This window comes from Anomalospiza imberbis, chromosome 8 (genome assembly GCF_031753505.1).
Source record: "Anomalospiza imberbis isolate Cuckoo-Finch-1a 21T00152 chromosome 8, ASM3175350v1, whole genome shotgun sequence".
Classification (NCBI taxonomy): Eukaryota; Metazoa; Chordata; class Aves; order Passeriformes; family Viduidae; genus Anomalospiza; species Anomalospiza imberbis.
In genome coordinates, this window is record NC_089688.1 from 17556299 (window position 1) to 17576746 (window position 20448).

The following is a 20448-nucleotide window of genomic DNA, read 5'->3' on the forward strand; positions in this document are numbered from 1 at the left end:
TTATCAGCCTATCTTCTGACTTTGTTCTCACTCAGGTAACAATTTGACAGACAATTAAAGATTATCAGTAACACTTGCAGTCACACTGATTCCAAAAGTCCCATCTTCTTTAACAAGCTCCACTGTGTAGACTTCCTTTGAGTTGTTTTCTGATGGAGATGGTAAGTGGGAAGAATCAGCTGCCTGTCTCAAAAATAAAAACTTTAATGAGATTACAGCATCTTGGTTTAAAAAGAAAGGGGAGGGAAAGGAATTAAAAAAAAAAAACAAAAACGGAAGAGAGCATTTCCAGAAGATGTAAAAGGCTTGATCCTGCTGTCACTGTAAACCTGGAGCAATACCATTTATATCTCTGATATTACTGGAAGCTTAAGCTAATGCTACTCAGAATGCAATCTGTCTAAATGCACATAACCTGAGTATATATAGGGAGGATGTCTAAAATTAGGAAATTAGACACGGCATTTTCTGTGACTGGAGTGAAAATTTAAAAGATTGCAAGAACGTAATCAAAATTTTGTCCCTCCACTGGAAAAGGAAGGAGAATGTTTAAAACATTTTGTAGAACAGTTTCCCCATCTATTCACATATTCTAGACATGTCTATCATTTTGACATTTCCAATGTAATTTATTTCGAGGTTTTCTATCTCTTTCACAGTTACTTTCCCTTCTACATGTATCTGATATGTTGTGTATATATGCTGTGTACTGGGTGTAACATACTGAGCAGCATCAAAATCTGTTACCTTTATATCCAGGCTATCAGCTGAAGGAACTGGAATCCTAGGGCCCAATTTTGATGCTAAATTCCAAGAGAGAGTCTTTTCAAGTTCGTCTATATTTGTGTCCTGTTCTTTGGGGAGAGCTGTATGACAATCCTGAATCTTTTTTCTCCCACTGTCTACACAAGAGATCTCAGATCCACTAGTGCTGTTTCCTCTTGATAGATTCTTTTCTTCATTTAATCCTTCTTCATACATATCTGTAAAGCCATACCAAAATAAGACATTGTTAAATACAAATAGGAAGTAAACTTAAAGAAAAATATTATTATAACTCAGCACAAGAGGACAAAGTAACTTATTCTTTCAACTGATTGTGAAATCAGATCTATGAAATGAGTTGTCAATGTAAAATGGAGCACTGCTATTGTAAGTGTTCAGAAATGTCTTTGCTTCCTCACTGCAGATTGTGACTCTCTGTCACAGAAAGAAATGCTGAAATTCCTTTAGTGTTCAGGAAGGCAGCCCATAATAGATTTTTTCACACTGATGTAGCAGACATCACATGATACCTACCAGAAGTTGACTATTTTAGTGTATGGTTGATCTAACTGGCAGTAGCAGGAATGTAGTACTACATCCCAGTGCCTATTAAATATGAGTGTTCCAAGTTAACTATTAGCATCCCAGAGCCAGCAGAGGCATTTGCCTTTATACCTTTGGGTTGAGAGATGATGAGCTCCACTTCATCGGGAGAGTTCTGTATGATTTTAACAGCAGTATTAAATGAAACACCCTCAAGACTAATATTATTCACAGAGATGAGTCGTCCTCCTTAAGATAAAAAAGATAAAAGCAAGAGAAAGCATGTCTAAATAAGGAAATAAATCCAGAGTAGCTAACTTTAAACTATGCAAGTATTTTAATTCTAATTAAAAAGTACGGAAAATGACCTGGTTTGATATTTCCAGCTCTGTCTGCAGGTCCCCCAGGGATAATTGAAGCGATAAAGATACCAAGGTCTAATTTTCCTACATTTTCTCCTCCAATAATTACAAAACCTGCAAAAACAAGATAGCATGAGAATGCAGACACTGGCAGTATTAAAAAAGATAAATCTTAGGAGCACAAAATGCTCTTACTCCAATACCTTTTGTACATGATTGGAAGGATGGGTGCTTTCATTTACAGGGCATCAAGGTCTTGACTTGGGAGAGCTTTAAACTTATGTTACAATTAAAGTGTGCTGGTGACTTTGGTCACTACTTTGATATAATTTCCCAATAACAATGTTTTCCTGGCTCGGTACTTTTAGAGACTCTAACTACTTTCTTTCATGAGTATGAACTAGGTGGACCTGCAGCATTTAACACCTGCAGGAGGGAAATGGTAAAAAAGCTCATGAGATAAATTTGAACATCATTCTAAATCATCCAACCAGGAAACCTGAGGTGGGCCATGTAAACTTCTAATGTAAGAGATCTAAGAAAATTAAATCTATTGTTCAGTAGTTCATTTTCACTATCCTAACTCTGACTATTGAAATATATTCTTCTCACTTCTATAATAGTTGGATTTGAGATTAGGATATTACACACAGACATGCACCATTTATAAATTTGATTATTAACTGCATGAATAGTAATTTGTGAAACCTGATGGTCTGAACTCATCCACAAGAACTCGATACAGTGTGATTAAGGCATTAGATAACAACAATATTATCCAGATAACAATCCAAAAATTTAGAAACATTCATGTGAAGTTGGTGTAAATATTTTGCACCCCCACAGGCGCCACATGTAAGGTCTAAGATAAATAAAAGCAGTACATGTGTATTTCAGATACAAAACTAAAACAATGTTTTTCTCATTCTACTCTTAGGACTTGGTTCCCTTGGTCTCTGGCCTTATTTAATCCTCTGAAAATATAATGGTCTTGATATATGTGCTTAGTCCTTTTCAGTCCTGGAAATTCTGAGTCCTTTACAAAGATTGGTACTCTGTAAGAAGAATAAATGGACTAAAGGAGTTTACAGTCTTGCTCAGCCTGAGGCAGCAAGCATCAGAGTTAGCACTGGGATCTGATAGTCCCAGTAACAAACATAACATTTATGTTCCTTACTTACCAAATCCATTCTTAGGGTCACGTTTTAGGTTGACACATATGATTTCTCTTTCTAGACCACTTAGCAAAACTTCCTTTTGGATGGCTGGTGATCCAGGTGCTGCAGAAACAATACAGCTAGAATAAATGTAGATTAATGCTGGGAGACAGTATATTCATGTATTATGAAAAACTGTAGCTTCAAAAATTAATATATATTTTATACTTGATTTCATCATTACTGTTACTTTGAATCAATATAACTCTGGAAAGAAGCTCAAAGAAGTGTTCAGAACTTTTCATTCTTTTGAAAAAACTCTGTACAGAGCTGTACAAGCTCGTCCTACAATGTTCCTTTCTGGGAGAATATATATTTTTCTGCAACATTTTTATTAAGATTAGAATATTTAAAGAGTCAGGCATGTAGTGCCCATTGAACCTGAGGGTGATTTGGACACAAAATCTCCTGTGGGCTCCACCCTTAGGTCCTGTGGGTCCTTTTGGCTCCGAAGGTGCAATCCAACCAACACTGATTGCAATGGTGACTAATTAACATTGAGCAGTTGCCACAGTGTGTCTAAAGTACTGTTCTAATTTTTAAATAGACTAACCAGACAAGCATATCTTCATATTCCATAGATTGGCTCCCCATGTGCATGCAGTCTGGCTTCGGATGGATAATTAGACATCCAGTCCTTATTCCAGGAAGTGTCATGCAAGTGCAAGAGCGGAGGAAAGACTTGGAGCCTATGCTGTCTCATGTGTTATTTATTGAGCACAGGGATATTGTCCCATGCAAGGGTCTCTGGGTGTACTGAACTACATCTCTGTAGAGCATTAGGCAGTTGATTATAGGATAATTTTATCGCCAAGTCCCTTACCCCTGAACTTGATGCAAAGCAGGAGTTAAGGGGGAGAAAACAGCTTGCCTTGCTAAACTCTGGATTAATTTCCAGGACTAGAAGTAAAAACATATAGTCTTTAATCTATAAGTAAAATATATGTTGGTCTCCTTCTATTGAAACAATAAGCATGGAAGGGTACTGTCTCTCTTTATAATTATTATACTCACCACTGATTGTGTTCTGTGTTGAATGGATAGAGAGGAAGTCATAACTCCTTTGCTTTCCATTCAAATTGATGTGCATTTCTGACTGGGATAGCCCTGATACAGATCTGCATGGCAGGAAAGGAAGACTGTGTTACAATAAAAAATCAGCAGTAGTATTTAGCACTCTTCACTGTCATTAGTCTGTCAGAGCCAAGTTGGGAATGCACAGGCTTATAGCCTTTCAATGAGTATTCTGATTTCTGGGACATATTTCATTTTAGGGGAGAGATGGTTTATCCTTGCCAGCATTTGCTTCCAAATAGCAGCTGCCATTAGACCAATCATGACTGATGCCTCCTATGTTTTGCTCTGAGCTGACTGCAGGTATCAGGAAAACACAGCATAACTTCACCATGATTCATTTAGCCCTGCTGTCCATTTAAACAAAACCATGTCTGAAAGTTTTTCTGGTAGTTCATGTTCTCCTTGCCTCTATTCTAACTCTTAGTATTCTAAAAGGCACTAGAATTCATCGAAGGTCTTGAGGCTGTGCAGCTATAGTAACCACCTACACAGGTGAATGCACCAAAACAAAGAGGGAGAAGTTCTTGCACTGTTCCCTATGAATTGCACATTTGGACATGGAGGAATCAATTAAGTAATGATCTCTACATTCCTGATCAAAACCAGCTTCTGATGGTTTTTAGTTCACATACTGTAATTTCCAGTGAAGATACACAGACATTAAAGAATTTACATTTATTCTCCCTCATTTTTATACTTCCTCATAATCCAGTTAGTGGTTTCTTCTTGAGTCTGGTACAAATTTAAATGTCACTCTTTTTCAAGTCCTTCTCTGTTAGTCTGTTAACTTCCTGCCACCATTTGCACTACTGCTGGCACCATGGAGTCCCAGACCTTTTGGTGTGACCACAATAAGAACTTAAAAAAAAAATAATATGTCTGAGTCTTCTTACACAGGTTCAGAAAGAAAAGGCAAACCTACCTGCCAAGATTGCTTTTGTTTCTAGTCCTGTTGTTGGTTTCCACACTGAGGTTATCACAAGATTTGCTCATCATCCCAGCAGAAAGGTTTTCCAGGTTTGCTCCATAGAGCACATTCTCTGAGCGAGACAGCCTCTGAATAAGGGCAAGGTGTTCATGCTGAGCTGCATATGCAGAATTTGATTTGTCTATTTCCACAAATTTACTGTCCTCTGAATGAGAAGCAAGAGAGGGGAAGAAACAAAAACAAATCCACTGATATTATTGCATTCTTTTAAGCTCAAAGGAACTTTAAATAAAACCTTTTGAATATGCCTGAAAAAAAAATTGACATTACAGATATATTTGTTCTTTTATCCTTGAGGATATGTAGGCCTTGGGGTGAGTAGAAGGAGTTTTCTTTCATAAAAAGTATATGCTGAATTTAGGTTTAGTTTCTGTGAATTATACTACATATACACTTTCCACAAAGACAGGTGAAATGTACAACCCTATATAATTTAAACCTGAATATTTCTTTAAAGTGTATTTTGTAAATGATTGGTGTATGAGAAACGTTTTTTTAGAGTATGAATTATCCAAGTTGGAAGTTTCTCATCCTTCACGAGCCTTCCACTCCAGTATATTTATATCTGAGAATACAGGAACTCTAGGAACACATGCTCTCCAAAGTTCAGAGAGACACCCAGGAACTGAGTTGTTTGCACAAGTGAAGTTAAATAGGGACCATCTTGGTGGCAACATTTGCTATCTAGCTTTCTACCTTTCTGTGGAATCTACTACTTGCTTAATGACACCTGGGCTCTGCTATATAGAAATCCGTCCTCTCCAAATATTTATTTTTTCTGAAACAAGGTGGTGCTGAAGGAGACTTTTATTTATTTAGGTTCTCAATGGGTAGGCTTGAGAAGGGACTTGGAGGATGGAGAGACAGCAGGCAATTGGAGTCACATTGGAAAGTAAAACAAAAACTCGCTTGATACAGCTATCATAAACATGTGCTTAAATTCTGCTTGTATATGACAGCTAAACGCCTGTGTGTTTTCCTAACAAATGGTAGCCTGAATACAACTTTCTAGACCACCACTCTGCAGTGGTGGGTTCCCTCTTTCCTTGGTGTAAATCTGGGTTCCCTCTTTCCTTGGTGACTTTGATCAGAGACATTTCTTAAGGCATCAGAAAGCTTAACTGTCCAGAGTATTAGTGCAGCCTGGGAGTTGCCACTGTGATTCTGAAGTAGAGGGTTGCTTCAAGTTTTAAAGTGATGGTGACTTATACATCTGAACAGTGCATCAGAAGCAGAAGCATGCAGAAAGACTCTCATAATCTCTTACAGCCTCACTGTGGTGGCAAAGGCAGAATTTTGAACTACTGTCACCGCCTTACTAAGCTTTTCTTCTGGGACAGCAAGCACATACTCAACCCCAGAACCTGTGGTCATGTGGCTTCTGTAAGTCTGGCTTGTTTCAGTAATTTGGTGTACTTGTAATTAGCACTTGGGTTATAACTTTCTTATTTTTCAATAATTTTATTCTGTTTTATATGGAATATAATAATTTTTTAAGATAAATTGCCACAAGCAAATGTGACATGGGAAACTGTAAGATGCACTATTAGCACTCATTTGAATGCAATAAAGCACAGTCCCACTAAATTATGTTAGAAGTTGGAGATGTCAAGCAGCAAACATTTACGTTCAAGATTCCTTGAACCTAAATGCCATCCTAGGGCCTTATTCCGTGGCAACAATTTTCTCCAAAAATTTCACTTTCTATAAAATAATTTTAGTGGTGAGGAGGCAATATATCAGTCATCCTGTTACATGCCACAGTAGTATTTGTTGCCAACAGTTTTATGGTTTTACTACAGAAAGGAGCATTCCAGCAGATAAGGCAGGACACTTGATTCTCCTGCAGTGACTCACCAGGTCAAACATTCAGGGCTTGTAAACGATCATGGCTCTGCTCAAGGCAGAGGATGAGCTAGTGAAAACTTATGTTGCTCCACTGAAGTCAAGAGTGATGACAGTTGTCAGCTTAGGCTCTTGTTTCTTATGTGCCTCAGTTTCCCCGTAATAATACCCACTCATCTTTTCAGAACAAGCTGAAAAATGTGGGTGAGATGTGCTTTGTATCTGCCCTGGATGGAGCAGAATCCTGTTAGCAACTATGGAAAATCTGAAGCCCGAGGAGGTATTGTTCATATCTTCTACAGACATGGCAAAATCTAAGATAAGAACTACTAGCAGCTGTATAGTTAATGGGTATGACTCATGTGCCTTTAGTGGTTTAGTGGTTTTGTCCTGGGACTGAACCATTGAGTAGTATCTCTGTCTTATGCAAAATAACTAAGTGCAGCTCCAGCATATCTGGGCACTATTATAGTTTTAATTAGTGTAGAACATTTTTCAGATTACATTTGGGGTAGGTCTGATATATTTCTGCAGAATTCTCAGCAGCAGAATTCTCCTGAAGGGAAGTGAAATCATGCTTATTTCTTCTTAAAATCTGAGTTTAGCTACATAGCTGTTATCAGGACATAATCCCTCTTCCCCCCCTGCACATGCCTACTCACATGCACGTGCCAAATTAGACTTAATCAGACAAATTAGACTCTTCAAACTTTCAGTGTAGTAGGCGACATTATTTTCTAACTGAAGCAGAATGAAACCAAGGTGGCAGGTTCTAATTCTCAGATTTGGTGAATGTACCTTACCTAAAACATAACCTTGTCCTATGGTCCCAGTAACAAAAGTGCATTTATAGCTCACCTGATGAAGTTTGACGAAGTTGCCTAGAATTCATCTGTGCATTGAATTTGTGCTGGGCAGAGCAGAGGTCCAGTAGGTATTTACATGTCTTCGCTGTATCAGTAATGAAGGTGTGTTTCTTGCCACTGAAGCTGCTTTCGATCATGAATTTTTTTCTCTGAAGGGGAAAAAAAGCACAGGTTGCTTCATATATCAATCATTACACTGAGGCACTGACAGGTCATTTATATAATCTTGTTGGTTTGTTCAGTTGTATTTATGCCTGACTGCATCCCTTTTGGGTGCAGTAAATACCTGTTGTAAATTCAGCACTTGTAAGCCAGGTGTCTGTCATTGGGATCATAACTCTTCTATGCTGAAAGTCAGGAACCTTAGGACATTGAATGCAGTGATAGCAGGTTGCTAAAACTGCAAAATTTGGCTCTACAGATTTTAAAATTATTTAACAAATTTAATATGAAAAGGAACATATCTTCAAGGGGGAGAAGGACCATTTTTGGAGAGCAAACAAGCTGGGAAATGAGTGATCCACTTTGAAACCTGAACTGTATAACAGTACATTGATATACCTCTAATGTCAAAATCCCATTTAGAAATGGGTCGCAATCTTGTCACCAATACTAGTTTGTTAGCAGACATCAATATACTAAGAGATGAGGGTGGGAATAATGAGATCTGGAACGTGGAAGACATCATCCTATGACCTGATGTAGTCAAATAAACAGAAGAAAAGAGCAGTAAAGACAAGAGAGGAATGAATATGCCGTGGAGAGATTTGGGTTAGTCTCTGTAATAGTCAGCACCAGATTATCCAGTTTTATGGTAATTTGTCTTTGGCCTCGGCATAAATACTGCAGAACGATACCTCACAAAGAACTCAGCATGTTCATATCCACATTCAGATCCAGCTTTGATTTTAAACTCTTTTCAGAAAGGACTTGCCCATATAGAGTGAATCTAATTCTCTCTCTGAATGCAATAAATTTATCTAAGTGACAGGAAGAAAGGTGGTTAAGCAGTAGAGTAGAGAAGAGATTCAGTTAGTTCCAACTCACGTGAGCTGAAATTCTCTCTGTTTCACGCCACTGGAATCTTAAACTGGCAATTCTTGTGTGATTTTTGTTCTCATAGACGATGATGCCTTTGGCACAGATTCCCAGGATGATGTCCCCTTCTGTTCCTTTCTTCTCTTGGGACACACGATAGAATAACACTCCATATTCAGGAAGTTGCTGAGTCACCTTGTAGAGAAAAAGTGTTTTAAACATGCCCTTGCTCAAAAAGATTCATGGGAAGAAAGGTAGATGGAGGAGAAAATGCTTTTGAGTGTCTGAGGAGCCAGTGTCTGCCCCTGCTATCTAACCATGCAGGGGATATTCTGAGAAACTCACCCAGAGGTTCTGGGTGTTCATGCTTGTCTTTCTACCTACTGTACTTGGCCATGAAAGTGTTAAAATGTGGCTCAGACAATTTACAGAACTATGGAATAGGACTAGGATTTACTGTCTGATCTGCAGACCAATATGAGTTTATCCTAAAACCTTATATTTTCTTTCTGGGAAGCTACTATAGAATCCTCAAATGACTTTTAAATTGTGAACAGAGATTTTCAGTGACCAAAATAAAACACTTTAAGAAGATCTGTTTTTTTCAGAAAGTAACCATAGTACAAATGTTCAGGTCCTGAAAACTGGGGCATCTATAATCGTTAGTTGAATCTGGGTTTTAATTTTTAATCCGTTTCATATTTGGAATTTACATTTTCTTGCCATGGGGTCTGTCTTTCTCACTTTGTATGATGAGTTGGCTCCTTCTACAGACTTATTCATTGAAACAGATACTAACAAAGCTGTTTTTTCTTCATTGGATTTGCCATGCATGATGGGACTGTCATTAAGGCTAAGCTTCAATCTATTTCTTCAATTGCACTGACAGTGTTAGATGAGGAACTAATATAATTAAATAGCAACTGAACTAAAATGATGCTATAAATAACAGCATGTGGCACTGCAGCAAAATGACTACTGGTATTTATCCATTATCTAATCCTTGATATTTTCATTTGATGGAAAGCAGAGAGGTTTGGGGAGAAAGAGAAATTAACAGGAAAAAAGTTAAATCCCATGTCATTGTGACACTTTAGAGCTCTAGAGAAATAGTCAAGTGAGAAAATATTTCAGATAACTCCTTCCTCACTTCCAGGGTTCACAGATACTTTTAAACAAACAATCACTACATATTTAGAAAGTGACTGAACAGCTGCTTTAATTTCAGAAGTAAAAAAAGTGCTTATTCTCATGTTTTACAATCTTCTGGATACCAGACATGTTGGTAACATGCCAAAAATTTTACATCAAACCTTAGAATGCTGCAAATACACTAAAACGTGTTATAAAAACTCAGTGATAAGTGACAGTATCTACAGCAGAATGAAATTCTGAGGTTTTTGCTGACTATTTAAATTTTTTCACCATATCTAAAATCCACTGTATCAGTCAAGAAGAAAAGAGACAACGATAAATAGAGAGGGGCTTTCTACCTCAAAATTAATAGTGTTTGGGGTATGGCAAGTTACCTTTAAAAATTCTAGTTCAGCTTCATCCTCAAATAGGGAGCGATTCATACGATGCAATTTAGCAAGCTCTCGCTGTACATATGCCAGGGTCATTTTCTCTATTCGACTTGCTGGAACGTAGTCTTCAACACGAAAATAGCTCTTTCCATGCATCTGTGGGGAAAAAAACAGAGAGACAGGCGCCTTTTGTTCTTTCTTGACTTTACTTATTCATCACATTTCATTTTCAGGGTGACCCATATGCAGAAGTCACCCTGCTGCCATTTCCCAAAGGAAGGTGGGAACAGCACGTAGTGTCCTGACAGCCAGATTGCCTCTTGCCCCTGTGCTCAGGCAGCTGCTGAAAGCACACGCCACTTCTTTGGGCCGAGGGGAGGAAGGAGCTGGGCCTACAGGTGTGTCCTGCCTTAGAGCTGACAGCTACAGCTGCATCAGTACAACCTACAGTGGGGGACCCATTGCCATGATAGATCTGACCACATGGATCAGACCACTCCAAGTCCAATTAACAGAGCTACCCTGAATTTACTTAACTGAAGATATGGAAGCCAACATAAATGGGTGTTTTCTATACACTTGAAAACTATGACAGCCAGTTCAGCTATACAATCAGAGACCTCCCTGTCTTTGCAGCTTGTGGATCTGAGCCTACTCATAAGATAGCTGTGAATTCTGAAGTGTTCACTTGCTTTTCTCTTCCCTCTTTACTAATGTCTTTAAACCCCTCCGCACATCCAAGCTGGGCCTGTGTTGGAAACTTTCTACAGATTTTCTGGAGTTTCTAGGATATATTATCAATTATGAAGGACTTAGACTCTCTCATCATTCTGCCTTATTTCCTGGAAAATTCACCTGGCTCATTACTACTCTATAATCAGGAATATTTTGTAATTTTTAAAATTAAGTCTGAAGGACTTATCTGGAGGACTTAACTGAAGTTCTCTGCTATTCACATTTCTTCTTTAAACTCTATGTGACAAACAAAAGCTGCAAAAGTTGTAGAGAGAGACCTCTGAGAAATACTGTATTATTTCTCCACACCTCAGAAGCATAATTGCCAAGCTCTGCCTGTAAAGCCAAAGCGCCGAGTTTCAGGGCAGTCTCATCACTGCAATATAATCGTTCCTCCAAAATATCTTTACGAAGCTGCAGGTAAAACTGATGCCTTGTCAAGCCATGCCTGGAATAGAAAAGAGTTTAGGAGCTCAGGAGGAGCTTTGAATGGTATCCCTAAATGCTACCAGTTTTCCTTCAATCAGCAGAATTTTGCACTTACTGAATGACATTAAAGTGGTTGACAAAAAATTTTATCCTTAGAAAGAGTGTGAAATTAATGATGGACATTTTCTTCTTGGGTTGGTCATTCCAGCCATCTGGAGCCACTTTGTAGAGTTTGGTCTCCTCATCCAAAAAGAAGAATTCTTTACCTGAAATGAGAATTTTGGGTTCTGTGATAAACCTGGATATACTTCAGCAGCTTAGTTCTGCTGTCTTCATTGAGTGCATCACTAGCAATAAAAAAAAAAATGGACTGGGGATGTCAGCTGAGATTTACTTCTCTGTGTCATGATTTAACTTATTGCTCCTTTGATGTAGAACTTAGGACAGTATGTAATTTTGGATTACAAATGTTAGATGCTGGATTAGTATGGTATCTGAAAAATCACTCAAGGATTCATGGAGCTTGCATTCTTCTCACCACTCAGGTTCTGCACCCCTTTGTAATCCTCATGCCCTACACACAAAGCAAAGTGTGCTCTTTCCCAGTGCCTCAGCTGTGCCTGCTATCAGAAGGGAGGGGCGGGGTCTAGGAATAAACACAGGTAGCCTTTCCCAGTGCAATGCTTCCTGGAATTTCTGCTGGAGCTGTATTGTTCAGTATTATTTGAGTGCAAGGCTGGGACACAGCCTTTTCTGCCTGGGAATATCAGTCAGTAAATGTTGTATGGCTGTGCTGGTGCACAGTCCTAGGGCAGACATGCTTTACATCAGTGTAGTGCAGTTTAAACCAACATACCTTACTTTTGAACAAGCTTTGTATCTGCTTCTACCTAAGGACCTTAAAGGATCTTTGAATTAATTCTTGATAATTATTTGATGAATTCTTGAATGATTCTTTGATGAATTCTTACTGGAATTCATTAATAAAGTGACTACAGAGGCACTGAGGGACAGAGCTGTCACTGTACTTAACTGTCTCATTACCTTTCAGGTAAGCCAAGCCAAAGTAGAAATGTTCCACCAAGTTTGCATACGCCACCACAGTGTTGAAAACATCTCTTGCCTTGGTCTTGATGTCGCATTGCACCTCAAGGCACTGGCCATTGAGTAGAATCACATTGAGATCCCTTTGGGACAAATAGGATTTCCCTTTTTTAGTCTAAGAACATGCAAGAAAGGATGAAGAATGAGTGCCAAGTCCAAGCAATGCAAGTTCCACAGCATGTTATTACTGAGGCCCACTAGCAGCCTGTTTCTATGCAACCTGATGGAATTGGTCACAACACCATGCTATTCTCTGCCTCCCTTCTCATAAATTAATATCACAAACATTTCTAATTTTCTTAAAACCCAAAGAATCATAACAAAACAGCTGAGCATACTCAAATTCTCCAGTCACCAGGGTTATTCTAGATTTGGGGCTAATTCCAAATTTGCTTTGCTTTCATTTTTACAGCTGTCTGCTGTCAACTTTCTACCTTATCTTGATGAAAGGTAAAATATGTGATTGCAAGCTGGAGAAGTCCCATACATTGGAACTAGATGTCATATTGCAGATTTGCTATCCAGTCTTTGTCTCAAAGGTCTAGGGCTAAAGTGAGCATTCTTAGCTGGGAAGGATATATTAAGCTTTTTTTTTACACCAACAGAAATAACTAAATAGCACTAAGAATTAGAGGACATCCTTTCAAGTCTCAATATGTCTACAGGAACCCTAACTTGTTTTGAGAAGAGGACATGGAGAGAATAGTGGCTTGAGACTCAGCCACACTTTACAAAGAGCCCTGACAAAAATGTCACTGGATTAGTTCAAAATCCTTAATGTTCATTCTTACCACAATTGATCCAGGCAGCTGTAAGGTCACTGGTGGTTCACTTGACAAAATAATAAATTCTGGACCTGAAAACTGCAAGGAGGCAATTTAGAAATTTAGTAAGTCTTCTTTATGGAATGAGGATCCCAAACACAAGTATCAATGAAACCCATTTCTATTGATCTGTATGCTGGACCTAATTGACTTCAGTGTTGAATAAGGTGCAAATGCTGACTGATGACTTCTCTCTGTTTGGTGTCTCTCCTGTGTAGACTCTCCAGGGTCTAAGGAGGGCTAAGCTCATGCTGAAGCCTTTTCTTCTGTAAAGGCTCTTAATCAAGATCCGTTTCCTTTGAAAGGTACCTATTTTCATGACACTTATTGAAACTTAATTTATTCTGAGACCTTTTCTCATTTGATTCCCAAATTACTCTGAGGACAGTCACAGACATGTAAACACATACATACACACCACTGTGATTGCATAAGCCCAGCTTCCCTAGGAACTAGACTGAAATGCAGAGCTGCTTTCTTCCCCATAATAAAGGCTGACTGATGGTTCTTATTAGTAGATATTGTATTCTTTTGTTTTAATTTCAAATAACTTCAACAGTTTTAAGGTCTTTTTTTCTTGCTGAGTATCCACCTCAACTAATTTTATATATTGGGTTTTTATTACATACATCTATGCTTTTAGATCTCTTAAGCAGACAGAAATAATTAAATGTCTTCAAGTAATAAGATGTGAATCCTACCAGCCGTTCACCATGACTTAGTAACTTGACCCATTTAGGTACTTTAAAAAAAATTATTTCATAACAATATGGTCCTACCAACAGACAATGCAGTTTTGTAATCACATTAAAGGGGGACTAGTACTGTGTAGTAACAGTTGCTGAACTCCTGTGAAAGGCCATTATTATCCCCACAAAAACCATAACAATAAAATTTAAAACAAAATTTATAAGAGGAAAGTTAATTTTCCAAAGTATCTAAGTGAAGCTCTTGACCAAATATTTATCACTGGTCACTGTTAAGCTTCTGAACTGGGAAGAGGTGAAAGGGTTCATCAGCCTGAAACCTGTCCCTTCTTGTTCCACAACAGAAAACTCCATATGAAGGATCATGGTGGAGTTTTCTGTGATTCTGTAATTTCTGATTTTTTGCAATCCAGAAAAGATTGCAAAACAACATACCTTTTAAAGAAACATTGTCCTTTTCATTTAACAGAGTCCTACCAAAACTTGGCAAGTAGAAATAGTCAATTAGGAGAACTACTGTCTGGGCACATTCACTGCCAGCCTATGCTTTCTGTCCAGACATGCACTGTAAAAAAAATTTAAGTCTTTTGAGCATCATTGGCTGGCAGACATTTGGGTACAGTGTCTCTGTAAATTTTTTTGCTGTTCTGAAGCTGCTGTCAAAGTGGTTGGTGAAAACAGTCCATATGGTGTTTGATGCTGGCAGAAATCACATATGTAGGTCAGAGAGGGTTTAATTACGAGGTTCTGCATAGTCCTTATGGACAATTGCTTTCACTGCCTTCAGTTCTGACAGCACAACTGGATTATGCCAGCACAACTGGATTAATTTGGAGTCTGTCAATTTAGAATACTCATCTAATAAGATTACTCAGTAGCTAATATGCACATCATTGTCAAACAAAAATTAGGTGAGAGGCTTCTCTTTAGTGATATTTACATTTTGAAATCAGCTTATATGTTTTTCATCATTCACCTTTTCCTTCCTGTGGAACAAACATTTCTGTGATGCAGCAGCTGCTGAGTAGTCCTTTGTGGACACAGAGAAGGTGGATCCCAAGCTTAACAGGTTCTGTCGGCTGTTCTTTGGAGTTCCACTCGGGATTTCTTCTACAGCACTCACCGACCTTCAAAGGAAATGTCATAGTGAGAAAAAGATATAACATGCAATCAACACAACAGTGACCTGGGGACAGAGAACTTAAGGTACAGTAACTACTGGAATACTATGAAGTCCAGGTCAATGTCTGTTATAACCTCCTTAATGTCTCTTTACAAAAAAGAGAAATTTAACAGGAGTAATATTACTCGTGCCCTTTATAAATAAATCAATCTAAACTGTGCTTCGATTCAATAGCATCAGGTTTGTTTCTTTCCTTCATTTGGTGAGTCAGATGCAGCTGGTTTAAGTTTGGTGAAGCCAACAGGGAAAGAGTGCAGCCCCATTCCCTTCTGGTTCTACAGGATGAAGCAAATTCCTCATTTATTATTTTCTCAAGAAAAAAGCTTCAGAAAGCCTTAACATTTGTTGTTACATTATTCAGAATTTTCCAGAAATGGGATTTAAATTATTTGAATACTAATTCATTAGGATAAATTAATGTCCTAGGGAAATGAGGGAATTTTCAACGTAATTAAGAAAAAGGTGTGTGAAACCTCAGATCAGAAAGCTGTCTTTGTACTGTAGCTTTAATGCAGAAAGTAATGGTGCTTTCCATGTGAGCAGATATGTATCCTTATAATAAACTTCAAATATACTATCTACTCAATGAACAAATAATGATTATGTGGTTCAGAAGGAGGGGTTTTGTTGAAGTGGATTTTTGTTAATTACATTTTTTCAACAAATGCCAAAGACACATAGAAGCTTTTCCATTATCCCAAAGTTTCATCCTTTTCTTTTGCACGTTGAAGATTTACATCAGGAAACTATTAAAGGAATTTCTAAAATTTTTTACACATTTACTGGAGTAGTTTCTCTTCTCTTCTGCCTAGTATCCAATAACAGGGAATGTGGGAGTGGTTCAAAGCTACAGTACGTGGGGTTCAGAGATGATGTTAGGAACCATTCTTCACTTAGGAGGGGCCAAACACTGGAACAGGCTTCCTAGAGAGATTGTTACTGGTCCAAGCCTGTCAGTTATTAAGAGGCATTTGGAGATGACCTTAATAACATGCTTTAACTTTTGGTCAGCTCTGAAGTGGTCAGGCAGTTGGACTAGATGATTATTGTGAGTTCTCTTCTCCCCTTCCCTTCCCTTCCCTTCCCTTCCCTTCCCTTCCCTTCCCTTCCCTTCCCTTCCCTTCCCTTCCCTTCCCTTCCCTTCCCTTCCCTTCCCTTCCCTTCCCTTCCCTTCCCTTCCCTTCCCTTCCCTTCCCTTCCCTTCCCTTCCCTTCCCTTCCCTTCCCTTCCCTTCCCTTCCCTTCCCTTCCCTTCCCTTCCCTTCCCTTCCCTTCCCTTCCCTTCCCTTCCCTTCCCTTCCCTTCCCTTCCCTTCCCTTCCCTTCCCTTCCCTTCCCTTCCCTTCCCTTCCCTTCCCTTCCCTTCCCTTCATTATATTTTACATTCCCCATCTGTAAAGATATCTAGTTATTTTTGTTTCTATCAATGCAACCTCATAAAGATCAACATTTACTTAAGAAATATGTCTCAAAATTACCTGAAGTGACCTTTTTGAGCATAAAAATATTATTAGCTCAAAATCCAATATTCTTTATTAAGAAGGCTTTTACTGTGGAAACCAATTCTTGTTATTACTCCTGTTAGGTGAGAGGTGCCTGATTTGACAGTTTTGTCTTCTTTAGATATAGAACAGAGCCTTGTTTACAAGCTTCACTTTGTAAGATGTAAATTATGTTAATTGGGCTGCCTACAGAATGAGCATGATGATATAAGTAAGCTTTATAGATAGTAAACTCATCACTAATTTTTGTGTTGGTTGTACTCCTACATGGGAAACTGGGAATTTCCAAAGTAATTTCAATTCCACTGCTGTCATGGTACTTGTAATAGAATGGTGACTGTGGTAGCAATTCAGTTGCAGATGCTTACAGCCAGGAGTGGGGTTTACAGTCCTTGAAGTTCTGTGGGGAGCAGCTTGCTGGAAATTTGAAGAACAGAGTTCGTCCTTCAGCAGAGGAGGCAAACTTATTCTTGGCAGCATGATTTTTGATCAAGCATATTAAGATCATATCTAGGTTTTTAGTCAGAGGCATGGCAATTGCTGTGAAGTACTCAGTAAACAAATCCTCTTTACTCATATAACTGCTAGATATATGATGCATATATAGATGTTGGTGAACACATGTATAAGTGTGTGTGTATGTAGTTAGACAAGTAGACAGAAACTTCTTTCTTGACAAAAGCAGCCACTATCCTGCAATCTGTTTGTAGATCTCTCTTCTTGCAGTTTTACAGGTGTACTGGAGTATCTCATACTGACCAGATTATCATGCTGATTTATCAGGAAGTTCAAATTGTTTACTTAGGACACATTTAATTGGGAGTTGATCTAAACTGAGCATTTCCTGTGGGCCTGAATTACTCGTGTCATGGTTAAAAGAAGAAACTCCTGTTTAACTGGGTCAAGAACTCAATTTAAATGGGATGTCTGTAGGGATTACATGGTGCTTAACTATGGGATTCTGGGCTTTGTGATGCCTACAGACTTGACAATACTTGCATCTCCTCTTCGTTTGGAAACAGCCATGATTATAGCTGCACTGTGCTGACACCCAGTCTAGAAAATTCTTGTTTGGCAGCAGTGGTGTTTCTCTGGCTTTTGAAAAGGACTTAGAATCAGTTGTACAATCCTTAGTTTTCTTTGCCAATATCTACAGGGCTGCTGTCCATTCCATGGCTGAAACGAGGCTAATCCTCATGACAGAGCAGAGATCTTTACTGCTTGTGACCCTGGGTTACCTGTAACTCTCCAGTACAGTGGCAGTGCAGGGCGGGATATGACTTACACAAGTGAGAAAAATCAGTATAAGGACTGAGGTGGAAATGCAAATGAAAATTATACATTATATATATACATGGTCTGACATAATCACTCCAGAACACGTAAGGTGTGACAGCGCTTTAATGTGACAGCAAGGCAAGACCACATCCAAAATCTGAATGTGGACAAATAAGGACTCTGACAGAATGCTGTGACAGGGAAAGTGATGACAATGTATACCTTTTCAACAGATTTTTCCCTTCATAAAATTATATAATTAGTAAGACCTCTAGATCTCTATAATTAGAAAAGGCCTCTAAGATCATCAAATCCATCCTTTCACAGTCTCTGTGGAGCAGCTTCCCAGTTGTTTCAGTCACAGAGGGCTAGTGCTGCTTCCCTGCCTGGGGGAGACACAGCTGGGGGCAGCTGTTCTGGGAGGCCTGTGGAATCTGGCAGGACACAGTGGTACAGAGTAAATGTGGAAATCCTGGATTTGTTTTTTATGGATTGTTCAGGGCCCAAGTTCCATTTCACTAGAGCTTTTGGACTGCTCCACTTGGAACCAAACCAAGTTTAGGTGAACATTATTTATTCTACATAATAGAATATTATGTATTTTTAAGTTATTTATTTTTTATTATATTTATTAATAGTATCTATTATCAAAACAGGCTCAGATGGCAATTCAGGCATTTCTGATACTGGCATTGCCACATTTGCTGCTGGCTTCACTTGATTATAAAACAGCTTCCATCTTGTAGATGTGAATCGAGCTTACCTGTTTATGAAGAGCTTGTAGCTACTTTGTGTCCTTGACCCACTAAGTGTGGTGTCACATGATCTGTGTGTCTCTGGAACTCTTCCTGCAGTGAATAAAGGAAATTTCAAAATTCAAACGATAGTAGCAGCACTCAGCATCAGATGTTGGGACAATTACAACAGGGAAGAAATTTAAACTGGCAATTTCCTCTCTTGTGTCCTCGCTTGGACATGATAAATGGCTATTTAATAAGGTTAATGAATACTACACCAGCAGTATTCCCAGTTCCCTAGTTATTGTTACTTCCTCTTCATAACCCCTTATGTGAATGTAATTTGGAAAACAGCTGTGTAGGTACAATGGCTGTCATTTCCATCTGTATGGGGGTAATTTGTGGAACAGCTTTTTCTCTTCAGAAATTATGTCCAATTTTTGTTCTTCTATTTTCAGGCATAAAATGGGCAGAAAAAGACATGAAACTTCTCTGGCTTAATCAGAGTAGAATATAAAATCAATTAGATGAAAATGATTGTATCTATTCCATTGGTTATTTTCTATGTTAAATATATTTTGAATGTTTTTGCAACATAAAAACATGGTTTGTGGGTCCTTAGCAAATAAGGATTGCATTGTTTTTCACCTTCAATCATCTCTGTTGCTACAGAGTGGACAGGCATTGCTTTGTCGTGGAGGTTGAAATTTAGAGGCAGAACGAGAGGGTTTTGCAAGTGGTAGTTCCATGAATGTTTCTTGTGTTAGCAGAGATGTTTGAAATCTTTAGGGAAGGGTGAGAAGGTTAAATTTTTGCTCACTTGGATCATTTCATTGATCTTATTTGAAGAACTGCATATCAAACTATTACATAAGTAGGATGATAGAGGTGGTAAGACAAGCTGTGTGGAAGCAATCATTTTGATAAAACATTCATGCACTACACCCTGAGACTTCACTCTGTATTCCAACATGAAAACGTGACACCGAATTCTAGTGTACCTACCAACCAACTGCAATTTTGAAACCTAGAAAATCCACAGTCCCATTGCTAAAATAAGCATAAACATGTGGGGTTTTTTCAAGCTGCAGATGGTAGTGACAAAATGTGAGATTTGAGATAAGCTAGTTACCAAAGTTAAGATTCAATCCTGTGTTCTGAAACAACATGCTTTTTAATGAGAAAACCTCACAAAATTCTGTGCTTGCACTGTGGTTTTAATATAATTGCATAAGTATATTTTGACAAGATCATAAAATTCCCCTTAGTCTTTCTATATCAGCTGTTACAGCAGTGGGACAATTTGGCTACTTTCCATGGCCAGACTGCCATGCTTTGATCACAAATCCAACACAGACCTGACATTAACATATATTCTTCAAAGAAGTTGATGCTATAGATTTACTGTATGTTAAATGAGATCCTAATGTACAGTCTTGATAGAGATATTCATCTCCTTTGATAATGGTGCTCTGCTAGATGGTAATACTTTTTTCATAGAAGAATGCTTTTTTTAAGATATATGATTTCATGAAAGAATGTCTGTGACAAACAAGCTCTCACATTCTATGTTTACTCATGTGTTTTTAGAATCCTGTCTTACAAAATCCTGAGTATGCACAGTTACCAGTGTTTCAGTGGAGACTGAGATATGCACAAAGTCACTGGAATGAGCCTGTGTCAAGTTTATGACCAAAATATCTTTTAAATTGCTTACAAAAGCG

The 20448-nt window shown here is 38.3% G+C and overlaps 1 protein-coding gene across 1 annotated transcript in view; it reads right to left on the reverse strand.

Moving 5' to 3' along the window:
* The window catches only part of LOC137478527 (FERM and PDZ domain-containing protein 2-like), a 54325-nt gene that overhangs the window by 30247 nt on the left and 3630 nt on the right, over positions 1-20448 (reverse strand). Inside the window, exons 4-19 of the mRNA XM_068198557.1 lie at positions 18751-18835; positions 15003-15153; positions 13287-13358; positions 12436-12610; positions 11507-11657; positions 11272-11410; positions 10231-10383; positions 8711-8896; positions 7656-7812; positions 4887-5097; positions 3902-4005; positions 2852-2950; positions 1677-1784; positions 1441-1557; positions 748-983; positions 75-183 (exon numbers count right to left, since the gene is read on the reverse strand). Of these exons, the coding sequence (XP_068054658.1) occupies positions 75-183; positions 748-983; positions 1441-1557; positions 1677-1784; positions 2852-2950; positions 3902-4005; positions 4887-5097; positions 7656-7812; positions 8711-8896; positions 10231-10383; positions 11272-11410; positions 11507-11657; positions 12436-12610; positions 13287-13358; positions 15003-15153; positions 18751-18835 (2253 nt within the window). The remainder of the gene's footprint in view (positions 1-74; positions 184-747; positions 984-1440; positions 1558-1676; positions 1785-2851; positions 2951-3901; positions 4006-4886; positions 5098-7655; positions 7813-8710; positions 8897-10230; positions 10384-11271; positions 11411-11506; positions 11658-12435; positions 12611-13286; positions 13359-15002; positions 15154-18750; positions 18836-20448) is intronic.